The sequence below is a fragment of the Mercenaria mercenaria genome, chromosome 9, assembly GCF_021730395.1.
Source record: "Mercenaria mercenaria strain notata chromosome 9, MADL_Memer_1, whole genome shotgun sequence".
NCBI lineage: Eukaryota > Metazoa > Mollusca > Bivalvia > Venerida > Veneridae > Mercenaria > Mercenaria mercenaria.
In genome coordinates this window covers 22944381-22962507 of record NC_069369.1, presented here as the reverse complement: position 1 = coordinate 22962507, position 18127 = coordinate 22944381, and the positions used below count along the sequence as shown (strand labels likewise).

General features: G+C 35.1%; 2 protein-coding genes across 11 annotated transcripts in view; one reads left to right on the top strand and one right to left on the bottom strand.

Annotated features, from left to right (window-relative positions):
- The first annotated feature begins 1102 nt into the window (after window positions 1-1102).
- Window positions 1103-11007, top strand: LOC123546700 (uncharacterized). Of its 2 annotated transcripts, XM_045333187.2 has the most exons (4): window positions 1103-3142; window positions 3366-3395; window positions 7339-7626; window positions 8698-11007. In XM_045333187.2, exons 1-4 carry the CDS (start codon window positions 1921-1923, stop codon window positions 9024-9026), a joined length of 1869 nt encoding a protein of 622 aa, XP_045189122.2. In that variant the 5' UTR covers window positions 1103-1920; the 3' UTR covers window positions 9027-11007. The 2 variants fall into 2 exon arrangements, with proteins under 2 accessions (XP_045189122.2, XP_045189123.2); XM_045333188.2 differs by lacking the exon at window positions 3366-3395 and having other exon boundaries at window positions 1105-3142.
- A 2131-nt stretch (window positions 11008-13138) lies between these two features.
- LOC123546698 (galactocerebrosidase-like) overlaps window positions 13139-18127 on the bottom strand; it is a 49132-nt gene continuing 44143 nt past the window's right edge. For 8 of the 9 annotated variants that reach the window (XM_045333183.2, XM_045333186.2, XM_045333184.2 and 5 more), the window contains one exon: window positions 13139-17559. In XM_045333183.2, the coding sequence (XP_045189118.2) occupies window positions 17416-17559 (144 nt within the window). In that variant the 3' untranslated portion in view covers window positions 13139-17415. The remainder of the gene's footprint in view (window positions 17560-18127) is intronic. The other variant, XR_008372353.1, reaches the window with a different exon arrangement.

Sequence of the window (18127 nt, the reverse complement as noted above, 5' to 3'; positions counted from 1 at the left end):
GTTTTCAACCTTAGCCTTTTGTTCAAGTCTGTAATTATAAATAGCCATAAATTTACTTGTACAGAGTAGATAAATATGGGTACGGAGTCTAAGAGAGACATGCTCTAGGTTAGCTGACCAAGGTACATGTACATATAACTTTATTTATACTCTTACACCAAACAAATAAAACTAGTATAAGCTAAATCACAATTATTTTCTTTTTTTCAACCATTTCAAATAACATCATACTGTAACTCAGTACAAATGGTGTTTTTTTTTTCACGCAATGCTAGCTGTTATTTCTATGTTGTTGTTTTGTTGCGGTTAGAGTCACACGGAAATATTAGGTCATTATGGCGACTTTCCCGGTTTTGATGGCGAAAAAAGACCCCGCGTGCATTTACGATCATTACATTATTTCAGGCACTGACGTGCATTTTTGTAGCACCACTTCCTCGCATGAAAGAATTTTACACCCCAAGCTTTTACCATCTGAGGTGAGGGGCAAGTGATTTGAATTCAGTGTCTTTTCCCACTCGATCAAGGAGGCTTTCTTTTTGTCATTTAGTGTACACTGATTCTACTGCCGGGACCTGAAGATACGTAGGTCAGCTCTTTATTTATAATTAATAAATTGAAGGGCGTATTTCATTCGTATTCCATCCTTTAAATTCCTAGAACATTTTTAAGTGTCATAATGTATAAAGTATCTTTCTAATACATAAAAATATAATTCATACAATCGAACTGAAGTCGAATCTTCACACATCAACTTTGTGCCCCAATAATCGAAAGAAGTAAACCAAAACGGACTTTGTTAGGGCTCACGTTCTACATATCCGAATAAATCTGCCTGAGAGTAAAACTAGTTTTTTTTTAAATGAGTGTGGAAATAAATTAAAAATGAAAATAAGAAAAACAAAATTGGAGAAAAAGAAGAAAAAAAAACATTAAGTCTTCCTTTGATATACGCGGGAAAAGATTAAAATAAGCGCAGTGGCGGCAGTATCAAGTTTGAACCTGAACGAAAAAATATCTATAGTCGGTAGAGTGTAGGTACAATTTATCAATACAGCCCGATAAGGGGTTTACATTAACGAACCAATATAACTTGCCAATATCATACGTTTACATTTTAAACAGCTTTGCTAAATTTATATTGAACGCATAGAGATACCTTTTAACAATTTTATTGATGGTAATATTGAAGTTTAAAAGGCGTTGTTTCATGAAATAAATCATTTGTGTTAAAGTTTGTTTTAAAAGGATACACAAAATTATAATAGTACTTAATGCAATGGATTTTAATGATATTGATTTTAATGTGATAGAAGCAGGTCGCGAAAAGATTGATAAAACTGCCTCAAAGAATGATTTTGTGTGATAGATTACACTTGTTGAAGAATAACTGATGGAAACTTTTTTCTAATTAATTAATTTAATGTTGTATATTTATTTTGAATTTCAAGAAAACTGTGTTTATTTCCGGAGTTTAAAAAACACTTTCATCTACGTTACTCTTGGCTAGCCAATGAATTAGAGATTGGAATGCAAATATAATCGATCTGGTTATTAAGTCCTAGGTCGTCAATGTTTACAATTCAAGGTCTTATTGACAAAAGAGCGAAGTAGAATCTTATATTGACTTGTGGAGAAATGTTGAAACACGTACAGAAAGATATTTAAACATTTTGAAACATTTATGTAGCGGTAACGATTTGCAGGACAACACTTCATAACACTTTAAAAGGAAAAGTTAATGTGATCAGATTTTAAGAATATTTCAACATGTAATACTCGTGCTTTGGACTTTTCAATCTCGTATGGGGAGCATTTGATTTTCCAGCATGTTATGATTGGGATATTACGTTAATAACTGAAACGCTTTGTAAATCCGTGGAAATATTCATAAAAGTAGTACAATTCGAGGTAAAAGTCATGAATTTTTCAAAGTTCCGACAGACTGGGGAGTTGTCCGATATAACGGTTGTCGTAGACGAAACAGAGTTCAGGCTCCATAAATTCCCACTCTATGCCAAGTCTGATTTCTTCTGTGCTCTGGCTAAAAGCCCGGGAACTGATTGTAATAGGGTGGAACTAAAGGAGTTTCCTGGAGGACCAGAGGCTTTCGGGGTGGTTGCTGACTTTTGTTACAATATGAAAGTAGATTTAACAAAAACTAACGTTGTACATATAAGATGCGCTTCAGAAGTTTTGCAGATGACTGGTTCCGGGAACCTGGCGGAAGTTTCTGAAAAGTTTTTACAAGATACAATTACCTCAGCTAAGATGTCTAGATCTACGTCAGCCATTGCATCACTCCTATTGTCGTGTATGTCGGCGTCTGCTGTTGCAGAAAAAGCAGAAATTGTTTCTCTATGCAACGATGCCCTTGTTGAGTGTTGGTTAAAGCCACCAACTAAATTCAGCAGCCCAACATTTTCAAAGAAAGGATCTGATAGAAGTGATGAGAGCATTAGACTGTTGTTAGGATTGCCAGTTCCTTGGCTTGTCAAACTGTTAATTCTTGCAAGAAATAAAGGAGTCAAAAATAATGTTTTGGCTGAAATTGTTACTAAATATGTAACCGCTTTCGTTGAAAAGGCTGACGCAGAAGAGAAAGGGATTGACCACAAGAAAGCAGATACAATCGACTCGAAACCTGGTCTGAAAGGTTCAAGATCGTCGCACAGTGATCATGATGTTAAAGAAAGTAAATCCGGTGTTAAGTCCAAGAAAAAATCTGATACTGGAAAGGTTTTCGACGCCATTTTGAACGAATTACCGGAAGAAGCATTTAGTGAGGAATGTGTCACAACAGACTGGGTTACAAAAGCTTTAAAATTCGCAACTCTTCACGGATGCAAATGCAGAAGAACTCTTGTAAGAGTTGCGGGTGATCGTCTGAATAGTCTGTCTGCCGACGACCTGTGCATAATATCACCGTCCGTTTTAAAAGATATTGTATCAGAATCATGTAATGGCGACGCAAGTCAGGGACAAAAAGCGTGTCAATTAGTTGAAAATTACATGAATGAAATGGCGCGAAAAGGTGTGCTTACGGCCGAAACGTATAAAACCCTTGTGACTTCCGGTCCACCCGATTCCAGGAAATCCCACGATTCTTTGTATGGAATATTAGAATATGTTCTTACAGCTGGTGAGTGTTTTAAATAAGTACAAACGTTTCATTATAAAAAACGCATAAACATTTTAAAACAATATTTTAGAAAAAAATCTCACTGTACACAGTAACCATTCTTAAAATCATTAATGACTGAAACTAGTGCATGTTGCTTCCTAACTTAATTGACGCTTATTATATATCTATTTGAATAATATGGAAACCAGCGTATATATAAAAACCTTTCTTTTTATTGTAGGGGAATATTTTATCTTATTATGGGTAAACGGTATGTACGACCTTCGAAAAACTGTTCAATATCTTTCTTATATATGCTATAAACATTTGGTAGACTAGTTTTAACGACCGCGGGTTACAGAATTCTCATTCAAATATGCGTGTGTAATACATTAAAATATTTGCGTTGGTTTGGACCATGGTGTGACTTTCTTCAGAATTTCGTATCTACACATTCTGTAACACCCATTTATCTTGCAGTACTAACTTGACATTCGTGTGTTCAAAACCTTGTGTTTATATGTTACTCTTTTATCTATTCTGTCTTTTCATTAAATACAGTAATATGTTGTAAGGTTACTTTAAAGTGACGGTTTAAGTTCAATAGCCAACCGAATTGCCTTCAACAGAACTTCACCGTGGACGTTAAACTTTTATGAAAATGTCTAATAATAAGCTGCTGTAACGAATTCTTATTTTTACAAAAAAAGGCCGTTTTGAAATAGGAAGTTACACAAGTTAGAACGGCATATCATATTTTCTTTTATTGTTTATTGCAATGTATTATTTTAATCTCCCATGAAAGTTTTATTAATAATTGTATACTAATAATGTAACATTACATTTATAATATCTTAATCTGTGAATTAACAGAACTTATCGTATTTTTTTAATTCCTGCCATTCAGACGTATATACTTTTTCCCACAGGAAATTTCCATGTCATCAAGTAACATGCTTATTCATTACCATGTCAATCAACTACATTTGAGCCGCACCATGGGAAAACCAACATTGTGGCTTTGCGACCAGTCTGGTCAGGATCCATGCTGTTCGCTAACGGTTTCTCTAATTGCAATAGGCTTTGAAAGCGAACAGCATGGATCCTGACCAGACTGTGCGGATGCGCAGGCTGGTCTGGATCCATGCTGGTCGCAAATCTACTATGTTGGTTTTCTCATGGTGCGGCTCATTTTATCTATTAATGTAATTAATAACAACCAATTAAACATTTATGTGATATCTGAGTTGTCATTGATTAATATACATAACTGTAAGTCAATACGAAGATTAAAATTCGATTAAAACTATAAAAAATGGTTAATCAATAAATAAATCAAGAACATTGTCAGCGATAAAAACAAGTCTATGTTAGATAGAATCCAAAAATAGTTTAAATGTTTCAGGTATTCAAACTTGTCGTGTATGATATATTACTATTTGCGTAGAGGAAATTGTTAAAATTGATAGAAAATAGCAACTGCACATACGTTTTCAAACAGACAATAACAGTTACAGACTTATAAAAATCAACACCACTTAAAAACAGAAGAATGTTTTTAAATATACCATAAAATATATTTGACCCCGAACAAGTTAACGTTTTATTGATTCTACACTGTTTTAGCTTACATCATTATTACGATCGCCAAAATTTGATAGAGAGGCGTCCATTTTACATACTTTTTTTAAAACAAGAAATTGTAACAAACTAGTCCTGGCTATGGGCGTTTTTCACAGAACATAATTATTTCAAACCAATACAAAGTCCTCTAAAAGTCAAAAAGCAATATATTAAAAGTGTCTATTTAAAATCTACCATAAGAGTCATATATATCATGTAAGTGGTGATTTTAAAATCTATGATTGGTGATTACTTTCAAGTATTAGTATCTTGTTATATGGTACTAATCAAACATTTTTTTTCAAACTGCACACCAGCGAAGTTAATAGTATTTTAATACCAGTGTAAGTCAATGCATGCGTAGACTTGCTTTGCATATCTCAGCTGCATAAATACCTAGTATTGCAACCAGAAAAATGCTGTCTGGGTTTGAATTCTGGAAATCTACAAAGTTTTACAATGTTAATTGCTTGTTTTTATATTTTCATCAGTACGAATCATTTTACCTTAGATATGATATAATTTTGTTTTTTAAATTGATGGTAAAATAAAAAAAACACATACACGCATTGTACTTTATCATATAATTGGTAAATTCTTGTACCAACAAGAATTATTACTTGGGCGACCTTGACCTTTGAATAAGATATCTAGACCTGATACATCGTCGTCTTGTAATAATAAGTAACTATGCAAAGTTGTTTTAACATCTGTCCTTGCATACAAAGATACAACCTGGACAAAAAGATCACAGACCTACTTGCATGCAATACCTCGTTTTGTAATGGTGAGTGTTTATAAATTCATCCAGGCATAGCAAAGAAATTGACTGGAAAAGAGAAATTGCCTACAATATTTGATATCAGAGTGTGACCTTGACCTTTCTAGTAAGAGTATGTCTTGCACATGACACATCATTTCATTATAAAGAGAAGTTGTGCCAAGTAATTTTGAAACCCCTTAATGAACGGCAGAATTGTAGGCTTAGCAGGAAACAGACTCTGTTTACTTTTGAATTCCAAGTGTGACCTTGACCTTGGAGCCAGTGGTCTGGGTCTTGTGCACGACAAGTCTTTACAACATTATGGAAAACATTTGTGCCAAGTAACTACAAAATCTCTTGGTGGATGGCAGACTTACGGACGGGATATGACATAGACCCCTTTAACTTTTGACTTCCAAGTGTGACCTTGACCTTGGAGCTAGGGGTCTTGGTCTTACGCTCGACACGTCGTCCTTGCATGCGAAGTAATTTCAAATTCACATTTGATGGATGGCAGAATTATAGGCCGGGCACGGTGTATATTTGTGCAACCACCGTGTTTCTGAAGATCATTTATGCACAAAAGTTTTAAACAAAGCGATTTGCTGCAGACGAAATATTTGAAACAAGTGCAAAAATCTGAATTATTTAAGCTAATGGCACTATTCCATTGCGTGTTACACAATTAAGTGTGCACGTTTTAAAGAAATATTAATAGCTCGTCTGACACTGAGTATGAATATCAAAATGACATTACACCTTTGCTTAATAAAAGGTGTGGTGCGTATAAGTCAAAACCTCCTCCGCTGAAGAATCGTATTTAATTACTACTACTAATAAAAGCCAAGTCAAATTTTGACGACAACACGATACAATCTTTATTACCAAAACACAATAAAACAATAAAATTGTCGATATCAGCATAAAACAAAATTTATCTAAAATCTTGGACGCCTCTCAACAATGCTGTTAAATCTAAATCAGCCCGGTAAGAGACAGGTTCGATAATACATGAATGACAACTGAACAACCAGACATCAAATCATTTATAATAGTCCACGATAATATATTATAAAAGTTATTGTAATTTTACTAAAACTGCGAATAAAACAAAATTGCCATTGTAACGATGATTTTGCTATTTTACGTCCACATTTTTTAAAGTTTATTGTACTTTAGTGAAAGAACTGAGCTCTAAAATACTTCGCTTTTTTCTTCCCCAACCCCTAAATATTCGTTATACATGTATGTTTGCTATTAAACGCAGAAACATTTTTTTCTTCATATATCGACCATAAAACTGTCATAATCATCTTGGACCGCATGATTTCCATACAAATTTCTTCATGTTGTTTTAAATTGCTTAATTTTCGATATGCTCTATTCTTTTTTAAAATAGACCAAGTTTTCTCAAAAAGGTATTTCCTATAACAGGACTGTTTACACCTAATAGGAAATGTCTACTCAGTGTTCCTCTTCATGTTTGTCATTCGTCATTATTCACTTATTGGACCTTTGGCGATAGTTTTGACTATTGACCGGCAAGCAAGTCAATGAGTAATTTATAATATCAGAAATATCTGTTCATCTTAATTGTGTTCAAGTTTTAACTTTATCCCAGCAAAATTTGATTTTGAGCTGTAAACCGATCAATAGCATGAACTATTGCCCGGTGATTTATGTAAGGATTCATTTAATAAAGTCACCTATTACATAGGTTGGCACTTAAAACTTCAATGTCATGTACGCCAATCTGTTGATTCTCTATGGGCTTTACCTATGCCCGCATGACAATATTTAATTTGACATGATGATGTTTTTCTTACAGAAAAGGAAAAATTAAGTGACGATCAGCGCACCGAACTGATGGAAACTGTGAACTTTAATCTACTTGGAGAGGCTACGCTAAAGCGGGCGTTTGATACCCAAGTTGTCCCTGCCACATTCGTTGCGAAAGGCGCTTTGGCACTGTGCGCAAAACTGAAGAGCGAACTTGAGTCGGCGAAGAACACGGTATGTCGACAGGAAGATGAACTTCAGCGCCTGCGCAGAACTAAAACGGTGACGCCTCAAAAGACGTCATCGCCAAAGAAAGAAACCGAATCAAGCCATTCTAGTAAGTAACATCGGCACATACAAAGAAAAGTAACACCGACTGAATAAATACACTAGTCTATCAGATATGCTTGTAACAAGCAGTGATGTGTAGCTAGACATTGACCTTTAAAATGGCCGACAATTGACTCGATTAAAAAATAATCATCAGTTTGTTTTCAAGTAATGTATCAATCACAGTACTGGTATTGGACTACTAGTAGCTGTCACAGGAGCTCGAGGTCGGAAACGTTATCCGGCCTTTATGTATTGACAGAGCTTACGGCCTTTACGAATATGATCAAATTTTCCATAATCTCAACTTTTAAAAATTACTCACAAACTCGGGTATACTAAAAATACCGAGTTTGTGAGTAATTCTTAAAAGTTGAGATTATGGAAAATTTGATCATATTCGTAAAGGCCGTAAGCTCTGTCAATACATAAAGGCCGGATAAGGCAGAAAAATCTGCGTTTCCGACCTCGAGCTCCTGTGGTAGCTGTGCCTTCTGCGACACTTGACTTATACGTTTGATATTTTCCTCGCCTTCAAAAGCATATATAGAGTCTTCCTCCCTTTGTTTTTCTTTTTTGTACAAAACAAAACGAAATAAAACCAGAGAAAACCTTCGCCTATGCGTAGTTGATTTGTTAAATTCAAGATACTATTTTGAAACTTTCCCGATGTTTGAAGGAGCACCTGGCAGTGAAATAAGTCAGTCATGTTTGATTATAAACTCAGTACCATATTAATGTTGTCAATGCATGGAACTTCCATGCGTTATTTGCTATGTAAATCACGACAGTATATGTAAGTGTATCACGAATCACTTTATTTTAAAACTTACCGTTTAATAGTCCACTTTTTGAATACTTTCATTTTATATATCATATTTCATATTAAATGGGATAAATTACAAAAATTCATAAAAATGATAAGTCATACATTTCTAACAGGGATCTAACTCTATGTAATGGGTCTTTTTGTTCATTAAATAAATCTCTGACAGAATTTTCCTTAAATGTGCCAGACCACCTGTGATTAGAGGTATGTTTTTCTGATAATGTGTTATGCATAGATTTCATATTTCAGGTTTTACAGAACTGCCGGTTCGAGACACTGCCAATGGAAACAGTCATAGCTCTGACATGCCGTCCGACCTGCTCGGATCCCATAGCCCCGCAACCCCTACAACAGAAGATGTCCTAATGGCCGCTCGGAACAAACTCGCCTCCTCAGTCGCCGCCTACAACACGTTCCGACCTCTTTCCGCCGACCGTGACAGCGACTACTCTTTCGAGGACGACATGGACTTTAAATACGACAGGCATATCCGTTCTTATGATAATGCCCGGAATAAAGCGGGAAGGGGATCAACCTTCCGATCTTCATATCTGTCTTCGTATCCGCACAGAATCTAAGTCGTACCAGTTCCAGATTTTATTTTCCTTTTTACTGAAAAGCAGTTGCTGATTAAGAAGGGCACTCAAAAGTAAAGATCATTATAGGATGCTTGATATAAATTCCATAGTTTCATATAAAAAGTAAGAATTTCTACGTGTTGTTGTTGTTTTCAAGCTTTTACTTCAGTCCAGATAACTCGTTGAATACAGATCGGCCATATAGCACAATCTATCGATCGGCGATTTAAGGTATTATGAAATTAAAACAACTGTATTGTCTTGGGATTCGCTTTGAGAAGTCGTCTTACGTGTATTTATGTATAGACGTCTGGATACCATCGGCTTTAAACTTTTAAGTTTTTCCCACTAGATTACATATTTCATGAATTAATGTTATTTCAGTTGACTAATATTATTACTAAAACTTACGACAATCATTCCGGCTTAACGATAATATTTTGTGAAAAATATGGAATGAGCTGTAAAGTTTTTTTCTGTACTGTCCGATGATTACCAGTAGATCATATGAAAAGCGTCAGTTTATAACGGGCTCTGATGTACGCTGTTCCAAGACGACATTGAAATTTAATTAAGGCATATCTGTCCATGTACATCGCTGCAGTTTCGGTCGCTTTCATTTTAAATATTGATGAAGACAATCATTTTAACCATAAAATCGAAGTATCACAGCAGTCTTGAATGTCCCAGCAATGTCCGATCAATTGCGGTAACTGCGAATAAATTACAAGTACGAAACATGAATCCTTCCGTAAAGCAAGCACTTGATAGCATTCTATATCCTCGGCGAGATTTCGAATCTAGAGATGAGGGTCAAGTGTGACCTTAACAACGCGGCACTGCGGCCTCCTCTTTCTACAAGCTAGAGGTACATGGAAGAAGAGTATGATACAATTTGTTGTTAATGTAGCAGTTATCTTCTGGACAAACAAAAAACAGTTTTAGTGTTCTGTAATATTAGATTTAAGCACATATTTCATTATTTTGTTAAAACAATTTAGGAATGGATTTAGCATTGTACAGGATCTGCGCATGGCCTGTGGAACCTCTATAGCTCCTCATGTGTCAATGAAGGGTTGCCATAATTGCATGCTTTACATGCATGTCATAAAAGTAGTTGCCACATGACACTGATGCCAGGAACATGGTCCTAGAGCGCGATATATATCATTCTTGATGATTCCAGGCACGATTTTTGCGTGCTTTTGGTTATGTCTTACGCCCGGGGTGTAAGATGCCTCTTGTGCTGTTATTTGTGATCAATAATGAACAGCGCTTAAAAGAAAATCATTCGTTTTTATTTTATTCACTCTATTAATTGAAGAATACGGTATGCAAGAAAAAAAACCCTGGCAATAGTTGGATGCGGATTGAACGTATCTGGCTCCCGGGTAACTGTTTTGCGGTAACTCGGCCCTCGAGTCAAATATTTCCATCAGTACCTTCAACCAGCGAAAGATTCTTACAGCATGGCATTTTTAAAATTTCCTTTCATCGATAATACCGTTAAACCGTTATTGGAGCTAGCGAAACGGGATAAAAGAATCGGCAAAATCCGGATTTTGTTAATTTTATGCACAAGTAATAACCTTTTATAAGTGACTAATCATTTGTATATAATAAAAAATATTAGTTACTACATTTTTAATTTTTCAGAAAGACGGAAATAATTTAATAAATTCCAGAGTATTTATACTTGCTGGGAAATTATATTAAATATATATATACATAAATAACGTTTAAAGATGCCATATACTTAAATGCATTTCCTGTGGTAGTTTCAATATTTATGCAGTAATGTTTGCTGAAAGTAACCCAAGCACTGTGATAAAATATTTAGTGTTATTATGTAACTATTCATGAAAAGTTGATTATTGACCAATGGAAAATGTATATATAGAACTTAAAATTATTAGGCGTTTGTTAAGCTCTTTACTACATTTTAGTTGTTATACGTTAAATAAATTATACACCGAAATAATTAAGTGTTGTTATATTCTTAAAACTCTTTTGAGATTCCTCCCCATTTTAGTCATAGTGAATCTTTCGTAGTTTCCTATTAAAACCTTAGAAAGCAAGCATATTGCTTGTTTTTTTTTTGTTTGGTCGAGTCTGTGCAAATTAGCCATGTGAGGTAATGCATGAGCGGAATTCTGTTAAACAAACCCAATAAGATCACGATCTCGAAGGACTAGAAAAAATAACACTAAGAATCCAAGGAGACTTTTTACGGCCGCCATATCGCACTTGAGATCTATTTTGGCAAAAACTATTTATAGTCTTTCATGTAACTTAAAGAAATCATGCTCAAATATACATGTACTTTGATAGCCAGGTCTGGCCAATTTCATGATGCATAGATACTGTATTCCAACATGTATAACATGTTCCAAACAGCAAGACTGATATTGATAAGCTATCAAAGAATCTGAAGTCTAAACATCTAATACGGCCAAGCTACTCGTGATCAAACTACGTCACGACTGATGATCAATACAGATCGAGTATGCAAGACGTGCATAGACGTTCGGCACGATTCTTTGGACAGGAGTCAGAAAATTAGAATTCAGTTTTTTATCCGATTCGAAGGCCAGTCGATAATACACCTACAACACAGAATTGCACATACTGATATAAGGAAACAGCACCGTTTGCCTTGACCTTTGCCTTTTACCTAACTACAACGTCAGTGGGGATATTTCAATGAACAAGCTACAATTATGTTCTGGGGTTAGCACAAGCGATTTCTTCACATATCCAAACTGTTCTTGCTCTAAATATTAGTGGCCTTGAAAATTGACCTTATGGTGGTTTAATATGAAGTTTGATATCTGCTCTCACAAACTCCACCTCGATTCCAAAGTCAATGTAACATTAACCAGAGCTATAATACAGTATCGCTAGGTCTCGGCCATTCAGTAACACAAGAATTTATTCTATTACTAATTCAAAGCACAATAAAAGCTTTGGCATGGAGTAATCGTTTGATTAATGACTGAAGGGATTAGAAGACATATGCAAGATTATATACATTAACTTTCCTTTTTCAACGACGGGTATTACGTGTACCTTTCCTTTTTCAACGAGCGGGTATCGGGTGGAATTCTGCCTGCTCATCAATGCTATCTTGAATAGCGCACGGATATGTATGGTTTTAATGTATATGTATTACAGCTATTTTAAAATTGATAATGCTGGACATTGTTTGCTCAAATGAGAAACAAGAGGATCATGATGACTCTATATCGCTCACCTGTTAAACCTGACCTTGGAATCATCATGATAAACATTATGACCAAGTTCACGAAGATAGGGCCATAAATGTGGCCTCCAGTGTTAACAAACTCTTAAAATTTTCTTTGATTTGAGTGGTTACCTAGTTTTTGACCCACATAACCCAGTTTCGAACTTGACCTAGGAATCATCAAGATAAACATGGTAAGAAACCAAGTTTCATGAAGATAGGGTCATAAATAAATATGGCCTCTAGTGTTAACAAGCTTTTCTTTTGATTTGAGCGGGTGACCTAGTTTTAGACCTCACATGACCCAGTTTCGAGCTTGCCTAGGAATCATCAAGATAAACATTCTTACCAAGTTTCATGCAAATAGGGTCATAAATGTGGCCTCAAGAGTTTTAACGAGCTTTTATCTTTGATTTGACATTGTGACCAAGTTTTTGACCCCACATGTCCCAGTTCCAAAACTGGCCTAGAGATCATCATGATAAACATTCTATGCAAGTTTGTATCAAATCAAAGCATAAATGAAACCTCTACATGGCTGAAAGGGCCAAAATAGAAAATTTTAGTAACTAGAACCCATGCTGGAATCAAGCCGGTTTTCGAAAGGAACTGAGATCTTATTGTGACTTAAGTTGTGTTAAGGTGTGGTTAAAATCAAAATTTGAATGTAAAATGTCACTTCTGTCTTGTTCACAAGGTATAAATTAACAAAGTGGCTCTTCCAGTGGTCAATCAGGTTATCCGAGACCATGTGGTCTCTATCATGCTCACAAGAAATTGCGGACGGACAATGATGGACAAAGGGTGATCACAAAGCTCACCTTGTCACTACGTGACAGGTGAGCTAAAAGGCAAAACAAATGAAAGCAATTTTCATAACATTCTTTATATTATAATATGGTTACATTTATTTAAACTTACTTTATGGCACTTTTATCACTTTCACACTAGTTCATCATATACATGTATAAATCACACACAGCAGTTAGAATGAAATTAAAGAACATAATTTTTCAAGTTTTTTATATTATATTTTGACAAAGTATGTAAGCTGCTCTTCACTACTAAGCTTATAAAATTATTATTTTAATCTTTAACAATTAACACTTAAAATATTAGCTAGTGTTAAATCATGTTACTTTTCAATCTTCATATGAGCCGTGCCATGAGAAAACCAACATAGTGGGTATGCGACCACCATGGATCCAGACCAGCCTGCGCATCCGCGCAGTCTGGTCAGGCTCCATGCTGTTCGCTTTTAAAGCCTATTGGAATTGGAGAAACTATTAGCGAACAGCATGGATCCTGACCAGACTGCGCGGATGCGCAGGCTGGTCTGGATCCATGCTGGTCGCATACCCACTATGTTGGTTTTCCCACGGCATGGCTCAATTATTGAAACAATGCTTTGAAAGCAGTAAAGCATGTAAGACTCTTCTGAAATGATGAAGAATATCGAATTTAGCATTTCACTTACTTTATTATTTGCCAAATAGTATCTAAGTCTGTAAAAAAAAAAATTAGCAATTAAAACCATATCTGAACAACGGCTGTCTGTAAGACAGCACACTCAACTGTTAAAACATTTCTAAATTAAAACAAGGGCAATAACTTGTCAAGACTTATGTAACTGATTCAATAGAATTTGTCATAAACAACCTGATGTGACGCTGACTTGAGCAGCAGCTCTCACTATTCTTCTAATAATCGAACTAAAAATGTATTCACTTCAAAAATTATGTACTAGAATTTCTATTGACAAAGACATAAACTTATATCACAGAAAAGAATGGAATGTGATATGTTTGTAAAACCAAGACACTGTGTAAATTTAATAAACCTTTATGAGGCATCATCGGCATGCAGCATTTTATCAATGTTTCTGAAATTTAAAAACTCATGAGAATAAAATAAAGTACAGCAAAATTCCTTCTTTTCTACACCATTTTGTCACCATGTGGCTATTGCAGTATAAAGTTTCCCAGTTTATAACCCTACTAAGAGTTATAACTAAAACTGACTGCACATCCCTGTTTATATAGTCTACACTCTACAGATGCTTATGAATGAGAGAATTTTCATAACAATTAAACATACAAAAATTTACATGAACCTGGATGCATGCTACACATACACACTAGATAATTATAACTTTTCACTTCAGGAAGGAAAAGATATATATAAAAATACAAATATGTATGTTGGAAAGTATTTGACAAAACAATGCCAAACTTGCTAATTTTAACTTTAACATATCTAAACAGACTAGATATCATTTAATAACTGGAACAACTTCATTTGAACAAGTATTAAAATAAAGCCAAAAAACATGAAAAAGGTCTTTACTACAGATCTCGTAGATCAAATCATAAATAGTAAGCAATAAATAATACTCATGCATAACAGGCTTAAAAATTGGGAAAACAATATTTATTTCACTTCTATATTTGATTTGGAATAAAAATTGCTTTTTCATTTATTTCACTTAAGGAATAAGGTCAGTAATTCGGTCGAAAATGTGCTTCCGTGGTGTAGTCGAAAGAAGTCCATAATAAATAGATCCTAATTTTCCCATTTTTTGCGCAAATTCATGTAGAACGAGTGCTTTAATCACCGTTTTTCACTACTAGAAGACATTCTACATGAAATGAGACGGTTTTCATGTTCATACACCCCACATGGCAAGTTTTGCAGATCGAAACCGGAAGTAGGTGTTTACTGCGCGGACGAGAGTAAATATGCGCCATTTTTAGGGTAGCAGACTACAACTGACTGGCATTTCACTAGGAACTACATAACCCCCTATTTTCTTTTCATTTTTCCGTTAATTTGTGATAGAACTTTCATGAAAAATAGGTGTAGGAAAAAGTGATGTTCTCTAAAGATAAGTAAAGACGACCTGAAGTTGTCGTTTTTTATATGAAACAAAGAAGGATTTCAATTACTGACCTTTAACCTTAAGGTATTAGATCACTAATAGAGAACCTCCTTTTTGAAGAGTATTCAATTCCAACCATAAACCTACTTTGACAGAAATTCTTAGGGGGGCGTAGGTTCAAGCCCTACTGGGACCAAATTTTTTTTCCCTTATTTTCCTTTTTTTCTAGTAAGTTTTTACACCTTTCAAGACTTATTATTGATTTTTTGTACAAAAATGGAAAAAGATAAATCTGATAAGTGATTTCTTGGTGTTCAAAGTGAATTTACTACTTAAACAGAAGGGGTAGAGTTACACATCTTTAAAAATATTGAGTTACACATGGTGAAAGTTCTCTATTTTGCTTTGACTCTTAGATTATATATTGTGGAAGAAATTTAGGTAGGCTTTACGTCTGGCCTAAGGTTATTTTTAAATGGAGTAAGCAAAACTCAAAACAGAAACACAGCATTCGACCTTATTTTTTCAATGTTGAAGTATGAATTCTGTCTCATTAAATCCGTTTACTTGAGGCACCATAGAAAAAATGATATTGACATTTTTATTTTGTGTTTTATAATTGTTTAACAATAGTTTGATGTTTCTTTTATTACAATTAATGGTAAAATGAGTTCTCTGCAAATGTTTTGGATAGTGGCTATCACTTTGAAATTTGTCTGTACTTGAGCTTGAGGAGATACCATAAGTTATACACAATTTATAAAAAAAATGGCACGGTGAAAGTTGTTTAAAAATTGCAAAATAGTGCAAAACACGGTTTCCTTTCAGAATATACCAAGCAAAGGCCATTTTGTACACATTACTATTAGTGCTCTAATACCTTAATCAAAAACATGAAACAATTTCAATAATTATGCAGCCTTAAGAACAAAAAAGAATTTTAACAATTCATTAAAATTTCTACAGGAGGCTAACAACTAAAACAGCTACTGTAAAATATCTATTTTTGAATGAAAAAAATACCATGGTTTCCAAAAAATAAAAATCATTTCTATCGAAAATGAAAACTTTGGATTCTAAACTGTAACAGCATAAATTAAATGGAATGTTCATATCTTATTTGGGATTTGTTTTTGCAGACTGGGCCAACAACCATGAAAATCAGGTCCCTCACAAATAATAATGGTTTTACAGTATACACAATTCCCTGATAATTTTCACAACATTTTCCATGATGAAACAAATAATTTACCGACATATAATATATCAAAGAAATCACAAAGGGAGTGGTGGTCTTGTGGTTAAGGTGTTAGCCACTAAATCCAGGGTTATGGGTTTGAGCCCCACTGGGGTCATGACCACACATTCTCATATGACACCAAAACTGGATGATTCTAATTTAAATTATATTTAGGTCATATGGTGACTTTCCAGCTTTAATGGTGGAGGATGACCCCAGGTGCCTCTCCGTGCACATTTCATCACGAGCGGGCACCTAGGTAGAACCACTGACCTTCCGTAAGCCAGCTGGATGGCTTCCTCACGTGAAGAATTCTATGCCCCAAATGAGGTTTCGAACCCACATCGATGAGGGGCAAATGGTTTGAAGTCAACGACTCTAACCACTCGGCCACGGAGGCCCCTTCTAATTTAAAAGTGACTCAAATAAGGTTAAAAATTTCATCCCAAACCAGCTAAAATAAAACAGTACAAGAGGGCCATGATGGCCCTACATCGCTGACCTGAGTTTAGTGTGCCCTCCATCAAAGAAGACCATACAAGGAACATCCCTGTGAAGTTCATCAAAATTGGCCTTGTGGTTAAGAAGGAGATGTTGTTTAAAGGAAAGTGTGGATGGACGCCAGACGGTGAGCTAATAAACTAAATAGACCATATTTTGAATAAATGGGTGTATGTGACTAGATACATATTTGGGGGTGAAAAAGGCTCTTAAGAGAAAAAACCTTAATGATATTTCATAATATACAATATGCAAGGTATGAATCTAAAAGAACAAAGAATTTTATTAAGCAATCAAACTGCATTGTGGATATATAATCTTTTAAATTATAGTAAATACTTTTTTACCATTAACATTTTCTTTACACGGAATTATCTCTCATTCTTTAGGGTCAATAAGCACCATCCTAAATGTACCTCAGCCCTTTTCTCTGTAGATATATATAAACACTGGTCCAACTTGAGATATAAAAGCCTATCAAATATATAAACCTATAAAAATATATAAACTATATTGACTGGTTTCCTCAAGATTCTGTTATCATGATATAGTCGAAGTCCGCTCGACCGAATCCGGCGGTACCGAAAGCTGGAAATCCACTTTCCGGTTTTTCTGGCATCCTCACACCAAATACCAGCTGACCATTTACATACCCTTCAGCAAATCCACCCTGAAATAAAGATATAATTTATATAACCTGAGGTAAAGGGCAAAGTCACATAACCAACTTCACATACTGAATAACAATCCTATGAAGTTTAATAAGCCAATGTCAAATACTTTTTTAGGTAGGCAACAGGTAAATGTACCAACGTACTGACAGACTTACAAATCTCCAAGAAATATTTACATTTTCTGTGGTGACTGCCTAGTAATAATGCCTCTCAGATCATTCTGTTCCCACACCTGATCCATGTTGGGGGATTAGTTACTTATAGAGACTATGTGTATATGAGCCGCGCCATGAGAAAATCAACATAGTGGCTTTGGGAGAAGCATGGATCCAGACCAGCCTGCGCATCCGCGCAGTCTGGTCAGAAATTCCATTGCTGTTTACTGTCAAGCCATAATGCATAGAGAATCTGTTACACACCATGATCTACCAGACTGGCGGATTGTCAGGCTGGTTGGACCAGCGCCTAAAAACACTATGTTGGTTTTCACATGGCGCGGCTCATACACAGGTAACCAATACTGAATCTGCTCAGGTTAACTTATAACTGAAACACTGTTGAAAA

Excerpts from the sequence above, each read along its gene's own strand:
- LOC123546700 (XM_045333187.2), top strand. The coding sequence starts at position 1,921 with ATGAATTTTTCAAAGTTCCGACAGACTGGGGAGTTGTCCGATATAACG. Across the intron at positions 3,143-3,365 it reads AGAATATGTTCTTACAGCTG|GGGAATATTTTATCTTATTA; the intron begins GTGAGTGTTTTA and ends TTTTTATTGTAG. Across the intron at positions 3,396-7,338 it reads TATCTTATTATGGGTAAACG|AAAAGGAAAAATTAAGTGAC; the intron begins GTATGTACGACC and ends TTTTTCTTACAG.